The sequence below is a fragment of the Lycium ferocissimum genome, chromosome 4 (genome assembly GCF_029784015.1).
Source record: "Lycium ferocissimum isolate CSIRO_LF1 chromosome 4, AGI_CSIRO_Lferr_CH_V1, whole genome shotgun sequence".
Lineage (NCBI taxonomy): Eukaryota > Viridiplantae > Streptophyta > Magnoliopsida > Solanales > Solanaceae > Lycium > Lycium ferocissimum.
The window spans coordinates 32,187,142-32,197,242 of record NC_081345.1 but is presented as its reverse complement, the minus strand read 5'-3'; the positions used below and the strand labels follow the sequence as shown (position 1 = coordinate 32,197,242).

Genomic DNA, 10,101 nt, shown 5'->3' with positions numbered 1-10,101 from the left:
AACTTGAACCCTTTAGACTCCAGAGTTTGTCTCCAAACCTCCAGCTTAGCGTTAACCCCGCTGCGAGACTCGTCAATCAGGACTATGTCATCCGCAAATAACATACACCATGGCACCTCACCTTGAATTTGCCGCGTCAATCCATCCATCACCAACGAGAATAAAAATGGGCTAAGAGCTGATCTCTGGTACAATCCCATCACCACTGGGAAGTGCTCTGTTTCATATTAGTTGCTATGTTTGGCTTTTTGAGAGTCAAGTTAACTAATTTTTTAAGCTAAATTAGATGATGAGCCCGTTTGGATTAGCTGGAAAAAAAAAGTGATTTTTAAGCATAAATGCTTAAAGTACTTTTTAAGTGTTGAAAGTTATTTTATAAATAAGTAGTTACGTGTTTGGATAAAAGTGCTTAAAGGGTTTTTAGAAGTAAGGGTAGTATTGGAATTAACAGAAAATATAAGGGATAAAAGGGTAAAGTTGTTGGTCAAACCAAAATGACTTTTTAAGATGGGGTTGAGCTTGACTTCTTGATTTTGGCTTATTTTATGCACTTTTTGACTTAATTTAAGTTGTTTTCTATTTTACCAAACACCACCAATTTATAAGTCAATCCAAACGGGCTCTATATCAATTCAATAGCTTAAAATTATAATTTGACATTCAAAAACTACACGCAAAGTACTACAAGTTGCAATTCTTCTCATATTAATATGGTGAAAAAATATATCTCAAAATGTTGGTCAAAATTTATATAATTTGATTTTTTTAAAAAAAAAGTGGACTAGTAATATGAGACCGAGGGAGCAAGATATTACTACAGTAATTTTTTTCCTACAAAGTAACAACATAATAATAGGAAAAGAAGAAAAACGTGGGAACTTTTTTTTTTTTTTTTTGGCTTGGGAAAGTTTTATTTTTTTACTAATGAAAAGGTTGACACAAGGCAAATATAAAAAGAGAAAATAGAAAGGTTAGCTAGGAAGAGATCTCCTAAATTAACGGTACGCGGTCAGGTTATCAACCTCCCTCAGGAGACTAACGGTACACGGAAAATGGGAGACTAAGCGAACAAAAAATTCCTCAGAGACAAAATTCTGAAAGAAGAAAAAAAAAAAAGAATTCCATATTGATTGCTAATAATAATGACAATAATTAAATAATCATTGCCTTTGGTCTTCTCTAAAGAACGTGCACAGTTTATGCCTTTCCATATCTACACTTTTCACAGGTTCTTTCCATCTTTTTCAACAAACATTCCTTTACAATTTCAGTCCTTTTCTGTTGACAAGATTTTTGTCGTTAATGAGTATGTTTTTTCATCTTATTCTTCTTATTGGTGATTTATGTATTCTTGGTTTCTCTATTCTTGATTTTTAATTTGCCTGTGATCATTCATAGAGTTGATTCTTGGATAATAGATTTCAAGATTGAGTATTGGTTAGTTAAAGCTTGAAAATTGAACAAAGGGTTATTTGTTTTCATGAAAATTTTGATGGTATTAGAATGGTTGATGGCTTTTGCATGTGTAATTGCCACCTTACTCTGAAGTTGTGCGTTTCATATTCTCAATTTGGTGATTATATTTCTTTGTTCCTATCTTCTTATTATTGATCACATTGCTTTACCATATAGAAGGTCGTTGCTTCTCATAATTTCTAGCTATTTTTCTTCATTTTCTACCTTTCAAATTATGTAATGTTTTATACATTGTGTTGATCAATTTATACTGTTGATTAAAGCTAGTCGTAATTTTTAGGACCAGGACCGGGACCATATTAGTATAAGATGCAACTCCAAAGTTGACTTTACTTTCCTCAATGCCCATGTTGCATGTTGTTTGAAGTGCATATGAAAAAAATGGTGGTAACTGTTTTTGCGTTCTTGTTATGCTAATCATAATGTTCACACAGAGCGATGAGATTTAATTTGGAATTCCTTGGATTATTTGTTAGCTAGTTCCAATTACCAAGAGGTCACCTGTATGATAACCGTGCCTGCCTTGGTGGAAAGAGTTACCCGGTACCTGTGATGGTGGAGGGTACCAGGTACTTGTGTTGGTAGAGGGTTGTAGGTACCTGTGAAATTAGTCGAGGTGCGCGTAAGCTGGCCCGAATATCACGGTTATTAAAAAAAAAAAGATCTGATAATTGTATATTGCCTTGCAAACTTTCTGATAATTGTGTATAGTGAACTTGCAAGCTGCTTCTGTTGTTGAGACAATCTTTTAGACGGAATGTTTTCGTTTTACGATTTGTGGAGGTCAGGGATAAATTGATTTCAGCATATCTGTTTTCAATGTGATTCAGATGTTCTCTGAATTGAAGACCGTGCTCTAGTTACCATCATGAATTCAATCCTGGATCGTGTAGCTAAAGATTGTGGTAGACGGAATAGCTCAACTCCGTCCACTAGTGGGGACATCTTTGAGCCTTCGTCAAGTAGTAATGGTGAGGCTGAAGTCAAATAATATTTAATACCATGTATTTGCTGATCAAACTCTTGCTTGGGCTGATTTTCTCTTTGATTTCACTTTGTTATGTATACAGCTAAGCAACGGGCAACTTTGGTAGAGTGGATGAACAGTCTTCTTCCTTACTTAAGTTTGCCAGTAAATGCTTCTGATGAGGAATTACGAGCATATTTAGTTGATGGAGCTATCTTGTGTCAATTATTGAACAAGTTGAAACCAGGTTTTATACCAGAGGTAGTAGTAATTAATATGTAGGATTTTACAGTAATTAGAAGCTAAGGGTGGTTTTGTTTTGATGATCTGACTTACTGCATCTTTCATTCTAGCTTAATGGTTCAGGTCATTCTTCGGAGTTAGGCTCAGAAAATGTGAAACGGTTGTTGTCAGCTATGGATGAAATGGGCTTGCCTAGGTTTCAAGCATCAGATCTAGAAAAGGTTAGCACGAGTATAAAGCTGTGCTCTCATGTTTCTAATATATGTGCATCATTTTATGTCTGCTTATCATTATATAAAATGGTTGTATGTGTTATAATATGCATAAATGTGTAACTTTCTGTACCTTTAGGTACAATTATACATCATTTTTCTTCTTTTGATATATTCACTCTGATACATTATCCAGGGATCCATGAAAATTGTTGTGGAGTGCCTTTTAACACTTCGAGCAGAATTTACTCCAGATGTTGGAGGATATGGTTCAACCACACCAGTATCTCGCAAACAGGAACTGTCGAGTACTCATTCTTCCCCATCCTCAACAGAAGGGAGACGAAAAATAGGATCAGATTCAAAATTCCAGCGTGCTTTGAGAAGTCCCGTGATGGCAGGTATGGTTGTTTAAATCCCTATGTTCTAACTACTTTCCCAAGCTTCACTAACGAGATATCTTTTTTCTTAGATTGTTGACTTCTGTATTTTGAACTTTATAGAGCCATCAGCTGCATTATTACATCACGTTGGACATAAGTTCCATGAAGTATTTCAGCTTAAACAAGGGGGCTATGCTGATCTTCCCCCATCGAAGATTACCGAAATGATGAAATCTAACAGCTTGGATGTTAGTAACATGTCCCTTTTTGTCGGTGAAGCTTTGACTAAATTATACATCTGAAATTTGACTTCATACTTATTACAACTGATTGTTTTCTTGCACTCAGATTGCCCCAACCCAGTCACTTCTAAGTGTTGTGAATGGGATTCTTGATGAAAGCGTTGAGCGGAAGAATGGAGAGATACCTCATGTGCGCACAAACGAGATAAAGATATTCATGATTATATTCTGTTCTACTCGAATACATCACAAGAATTACACCCTAACATCGTTTAGTTGTTTAAATCTGTCAGCGGGTAGCATGCTTGTTGAGAAAAGTAGTGCAAGAAATTGAGCGGCGAATCTCTACTCAAGCTGAACATCTTAGAACGGTATATATGATACGCCTTTGCTGTTTTCGCCCAAATTCTCTTTAAAATGAACCTTTCTCATGACATTTATTCTGTTGTCTGTAGCAAAACAATCTATTCAAGACTCGTGAGGAGAAATACCAGTCACGGATCCGAGTCCTGGAAGCCCTTGCAACTGGGACTAGTGAAGAGACGCAGGTAGTGTAGGCTTCGCTTCCTTTGAAAAAGTTTTTGAAGTCTAGGAAATTTTACTTCTTCAAGAGCTTATGCATCCTTCACCCACACAAATCTTTTATTTCAGATTGTCATGAACCAGCTTCAGCAAATTAAGGTAGTTCACCACCTCTCTTTCTCTGCCACATTGTTTGCTCAATGATCAGTATATTTAGTGGTATATATACATTCTGTAGTTTCATTTCCTGTAATTTTGTTTGTATTAACTCTTAATATATGATCTACCTATCTGATCTCTTGAAAATAAAGTTACCTGTACTTTCTCCCATCCAAGGTTTTTGCTTGCTTGGAGTGAGCACTGAGTGTGTTGTAATCATTACTTATTTACATCAAACATCATTTTCAACAGTGTTATGTATCTACTCTGCCTACAATTTTATCATCACATGTGTTCAATGAAATTTGCTATTGATGAAAAGGATCTGATTTTAAAGTTTAGCATCCCTATTTGAACTGAAATCATATTACAGAACGTAAAAATCAAAATGGATGAGGAAAAGAAAAATGAGAATCACGACGTGGTTAGATTGATGAAGGAGAAGGATGATCATAGTCAAGAGATTTCAGCTTTGAAGCAAGAACTAGAAATAGCTAAGAAAGCACATGAAGTACGGTGCCTAGAAATGGAAAAAGAGGCTAGAGATACTCAACAAAAGCTTGAGGAGAGGTTGAAAAACATCGAGAGCCTTTTAAAAGAATCAACAAACAGAGTGAAAGAACTCGAGACTTTTTCTGAATCAAAATCACAGAGGTGGAGCAAGAAGGAGAATGTGTACCAAATATTCACAGAATTCCAGCTTGGCGCACTACGAGTATGATTTGATCTTTTTTTTTCTCTTAATTTAATCTAACATAATTCGTTGTTTGTCACATCTGATCTGGATATCCATAAACTTCAGGAGCTGAAGTTTGCTTCTCAGTCGATAAAGCAAGAAGTAGTGAAAACACAAAGGAGCTATGCAGAGGAATTCAATCAATTAGGTCAGTGCTGTATATAGGTGGAAGATATCAAAACAGATTTTAAAGTTAAGTGATTGTGTAGGATTTTTCTTATGAAGTTAAATTTCTATGATAGGTGAAAAATTTAGAGCACTAGACCATGCAGCTGCAAACTACTCTGTCGTCCTTGCTGAGAATCGTAAACTACACAATGAGGTCCAGGAGTTAAAAGGTGTTGTTATATTATGAAATTTTAGAATTAAGAGGACGGAATATTTCTCTCCTTTTACTGTTGCTTATGAATCTTTTTCAAATTAGGAAATATTAGAGTGTATTGTCGGATAAGGCCATTCCTTCGTGGACAAAAGGAAAAACAGTCGGTGATTGAATATATCGGAGAAAATGGGGAGCTAATTGTTGTAAATCCTTCCAAACAAGGAAAAGAAGGCCGTAGGTCTTTCAAGTTCAATACGGTCTACAATCCAGCTTCAACACAAGGTTTTCAGATTCCTCCGAACTATGCCAGATAAAGTTCATACAAATTCTGTAAAATTATGTTTCATGAATAAAAAAGGAATTTCTCTATTTCAACCTTTGCAGCTCAAGTGTATTCAGATATTCAGCCCTTAGTACAGTCTGTGCTTGATGGTTATAATGTATGTATATTTGCCTATGGTCAAACTGGCTCGGGAAAAACGTACACCATGGTAAGAATACTGTCCTATATAAATTTGTTAAATATGTTTACACATCGTTTAACATTGCTGAAGCAAGTTAAATTAACCTCCAGACTGGTCCGGAGGGAGCAAGCGAGGAGGATTGGGGAGTCAATTATCGAGCTTTGAATGATCTTTTCAGAATTTCCCAAATGAGAGAGAGCACTTTCAAGTATGAACTCAAAGTTCAAATGATGGAAATATATAATGAACAAGTTCGTGACTTACTGTCAAGTGATGGTTCTCAAAAAAGATATCCTTTACTAAATTTCATTTTTTTTAAGCTTTCCTAGCATTATCTCCATTTTTCTCCTTTTCTACATTAAACAAATTGTCAATTTGGATGTAAACTACCAAAATGTTTTAGTTGTCCCTTCCTTTTCTCCCATTTCGTACAATTCCAAATAATCACAAAAGATCAAAATTATGTTTGCAATATATATCATGGATCTGCGACTGTTTTCCTTGATTTGCACACACTTGGGATTTTATCTACCTCTCAACCCAATGGGTTAGCTGTCCCAGAAGCAAGCATGTTCCCCGTCAATGGAACTGATGATGTCTTAGATTTAATGCATACGGGATTGAGAAATCGAGCAAAAGGTTCTACTGCCATGAATGAAAGAAGTAGTCGATCACACAGGTTCAAAACAACTATTCATCTATGAATTTCAATATTTAAACTACATGTTTTTCCTTTTAAGTTTTGATAGGTTATTTCCTATATGGTAAAACTTATTTCAATATATGTCCAGTATTGTAACTATCCATGTCCAAGGGAAGGATATAAAGAGTGGTTCGTCAATGCATAGTAGTCTTCATTTGGTGGATCTTGCTGGAAGTGAAAGGGTAGATCGCTCTGAGGTGACAGGAGATAGATTGAAGGAGGCACAACATATAAACAAGTCATTGTCTGCTTTAGGAGATGTCATATCTGCTTTGGCACAAAAGAATGCTCACATTCCATACAGAAACAGCAAACTAACTCAAGTCCTTCAGGCTTCATTAGGTATTTCTCTTTCTATACAAAATGTTTTGCTTTCAGTTCCTCGTACAATGGTAGACCTAACAGTATAAGCATGTACCTGAGGCTTCTAATGGAAACAAATGTCTGACATGGTTGAGATCTCTAGCTTTGGTGTTTAAAGATTTTGAACATGTCAGGTGCTTGCTTCTTATCTGTAAGATCACCGTCTTTCTTGTGGTAATTTATAATTCTATTCTGTTGTACAGGCGGTCAGGCAAAGACACTTATGTTTGTGCAGCTTAACCCTGAGATTGCTTCATATTCAGAAACCATGAGCACATTAAAATTTGCTGAACGGGCATCTGGAGTAGAGCTAGGCGCTGCTCGAAGTAGCAAAGACGGCAGGGATATCAGAGAGTTGATGGAGCAGGTGCTCTCGTAACTTTCTATTTGTACTAGATTAGAACCTTTAATTGTTGTACTAGAATTGGTGACCAATACCTTTTTCCAATTAGTTAAATGTGGGCCTTATTAATCGCTCTCAAGTAAATTACTAATTTGGAGCAAAGAAGAAGATTTAGTTATTCAAGTAGGTTGGTCATAAGGCGAGACTATTGTCTTGGCAATGATATTAGTTGGCGATGGGTTTAAGCCCTGTCCATAAACAAGAAGTTCAAAGCTACTTACCAGTCGAACCAAGCATGATCACCTGCGTTCTTTTTTCTTTTTCTCAATCGAGATGGCTTTCCTCTTTATTATTCCTCGAGCGAGAGCTGATATTGCTGCCTCACTTAGAATTTCCTGCTCTGGAGCATGTGAATTTGTGACCATTGTTAACTTTTGATCTTCCAGGTAGCATCTCTCAAAGATACAATAGCTAAGAAAGATGAGGAGATTGAGCAACTACAGCTGCTCAAAGATCAAAAGAATGTTTCTCCAGAATCCAATGGTGAGAAACGCAGTCCAAACTCATTCAGGTATGGTTCTTCATCTCCAGGCAAAACTTTATTTCGTGAGACTTACAAGGGGTTTAGACATAAGAAAGTGATATTTGAAAAAAAGTTGAGAAACGGTATTTGGAAGTTGAAGTTGTGTTTGAACATGCATTTAACTTTAAAATAAGTAGAAGTTTTGTGAGTGGAAAAAATAATTCACTTGAAAACTGTTCAAAACCACTTTTTCAAACTTGAAACTCATCTTCAGAAAAAATTTCAAAAGATCAATGTATAACCAAACGCTGTTCTGAAAAAAGAAAATTGAAAAAAGGAAAAAAATTCATGTCCAAGCGGGCTGTTTGGATGTAGCTTGGAATTCTGTGGTAGGAAAGACTCCAGACTCAGTGAGAAAGCAACATCTGATAAGGGCTCAAAGAGTACTGATCAGAATTATTTAGCTAGTTTCAAGAATTATAGTGATGAGTTTAGACACCAACAGGAGTCCCTCTGGCAGTCTCAATCTGAGACTGTTAGACGGATTGTAAGTCAGATTATTTCTGCAAATGCTGATATCTTTGTGTTCAGCGACGCAGATAATGAGGAAAGACTAAGTGATATGCTATCTGATAGTGGTCTTTCTGTGGGCACAGAAACTGATGGATGTGCTGAAAGCACCAATCCTTTCCCTGAAGGATACAAACCACCAGAGAAGACACATAAGTAAGTAAACATCATCTCGGTATGTTTGTGCTTTCTACAGAATGTTATTTTTATGAAACATAAGAGAATAAAGATCTTAGAGTTTTATTCAAGTAAATCCAGGTACCCTGATTGGCTTATGTAGAAATTTTATATAGAAACTAAACTTTCATCTGAAATGTTGTTATTAACTACATGGAAAAGGTAAAACAAAAGGTCAAGCATTCAAAAAATACTTATTGCTTTAGATGAAACTAAAAAATCCAGGAAGTTCGTAGACTTAACATCACTCCTCCAAGATTTAAGGTATTCCAACTGTTTTGAACTAGTGATTTTCCGCTGCTTGACTTGAGCTAATTGCTTGACTATCATCCCACATGGCCTTTTGCAGATACAAAACTACATATAAAATACGTAGATCTCCGCAAAGATCAGACAGGGATTCTCCAAAAGCCTCTAACGGTATGTTGATTAAGCATGACATGTTCCCAGAATACCCCTTGGCTAAAAATTAGTGGTGTAATTGGAACTTCCTTAATATGTTTCAGGTCTGCGAAAGTCGACCAGTGCAGCCAATATGTTGGCTAAATCTACCAAAAGGTGGCAGTAACATGATGCAGTAGTTGTGTTTATCAAATTTCTCCTCTTTAACTGTACAGATTCTTTTCATTGACCAGGGAGAGTCCCTTTTAGAGTGTAGGACTATACATGACATTTTGCTATTTTTTCTTTTTTTATTTGGGAATACGGAGGGAGGGGCAGGTTGTGATATACTACACTCAATTTTTTTATAGGTTTCTTTTTTCTCTGTAAGGAATTCAGTGAGTAAAGCTTGTATAAAGTCTGTTGAGTTGTCACATACAAATGTTGGTTTTTATCAGCAATTTATCTTCGGGTTACTCGTATTCTGGATATGCTTCAACATCTTGTTTTGACGGAGAAACCTCTAGCTAGCAGGCCTCCGAATTGTGAAAATAAGTTAAGGACAAGAATTGCAGTTCAGTTTGAAACACATCAAATGTACAATGTCATTCCAGAAACTTGAAAGGACTTATCTTTCTTTGAAAGAATTCATATGTCAGTACAAACTTTTCCAGAAAGCAAGTCATGAAAATATTCGTCCTTGTAATCTTTTTGATCTCTTAAACTTGTACCAGTAGGACTCTATGGCAGTGAATAGACACAACCAAGGAGGCTTTCTTTCCTTTGGATAGAAAAGAACCAAGAAAAACAGTGAGATTTCCTTTTCTTATGAAGGGAAAAAGTGTTTTTATGCAGAATGAACTATATGTGTGAGCATCAAGGCACATAACTACATTCTTTATTGTGTGCACTCCTTACTGGTTTCCCTTAGTCTTAAAACCTTTCAGATAATTTCACGAATGATCATTCAACTTTTACTTTATCCAAAATTACCTAGTTTTTTTTTTTTTTTTTTTTTTGTAACAAAGAAGTCGCCTAAGTATCAAGTAATGTACCATGTACGTAAATGTCAGTATCAAATAATGTACCATCTACGTAAATGTCTTTTGATCATTTGTTTGAGGATAACCGCGGACTATTATTCAACTGCACTGAAATGGAGGTGGTATTACGAGTCTCCAATACTGTTGGATATATGAATAACTTATTAACGTCTGGCAAAGAAGTTAACTTTTGGTAAAGAACTACGTACACAGTAAAAGCAAATCTTGCAAAGGACAAAGAATATCTAACGGCACAATCAAGTGTAAAACTC

The 10,101-nt window shown here is 35.8% G+C and overlaps 1 protein-coding gene across 1 annotated transcript; it reads left to right on the top strand.

Annotated features, from left to right (window-relative positions):
- The first annotated feature begins 1,040 nt into the window (after positions 1-1,040).
- On the top strand, positions 1,041-9,265 carry LOC132052332 (kinesin-like protein KIN-14C). Its single transcript, XM_059443820.1, has 23 exons — positions 1,041-1,228; positions 2,307-2,447; positions 2,547-2,704; positions 2,797-2,907; positions 3,095-3,299; positions 3,402-3,529; positions 3,630-3,713; positions 3,817-3,894; positions 3,979-4,071; positions 4,175-4,204; positions 4,578-4,919; positions 5,007-5,088; positions 5,183-5,278; positions 5,365-5,544; positions 5,647-5,753; positions 5,837-6,015; positions 6,241-6,405; positions 6,518-6,771; positions 6,996-7,159; positions 7,582-7,706; positions 8,250-8,384; positions 8,755-8,825; positions 8,912-9,265. Exons 2-23 carry the CDS (start codon positions 2,345-2,347, stop codon positions 8,971-8,973), a joined length of 2,952 nt encoding a protein of 983 aa, XP_059299803.1. The 5' UTR covers positions 1,041-1,228; positions 2,307-2,344; the 3' UTR covers positions 8,974-9,265.
- The last annotated feature ends 836 nt before the right edge of the window (positions 9,266-10,101 follow it).

What these genes read in the sequence shown, in the direction of transcription:
- LOC132052332 (XM_059443820.1), top strand. Translation starts at nt 2,345, where the DNA reads ATGAATTCAATCCTGGATCGTGTAGCTAAAGATTGTGGTAGACGGAAT. An exon ending in AACCAGGTTTTATACCAGAG is followed by an intron (nt 2,705 to 2,796) that starts GTAGTAGTAATT and finishes CTTTCATTCTAG; the next exon opens with CTTAATGGTTCAGGTCATTC. An exon ending in TGAGGTCCAGGAGTTAAAAG is followed by an intron (nt 5,279 to 5,364) that starts GTGTTGTTATAT and finishes TTTTCAAATTAG; the next exon opens with GAAATATTAGAGTGTATTGT.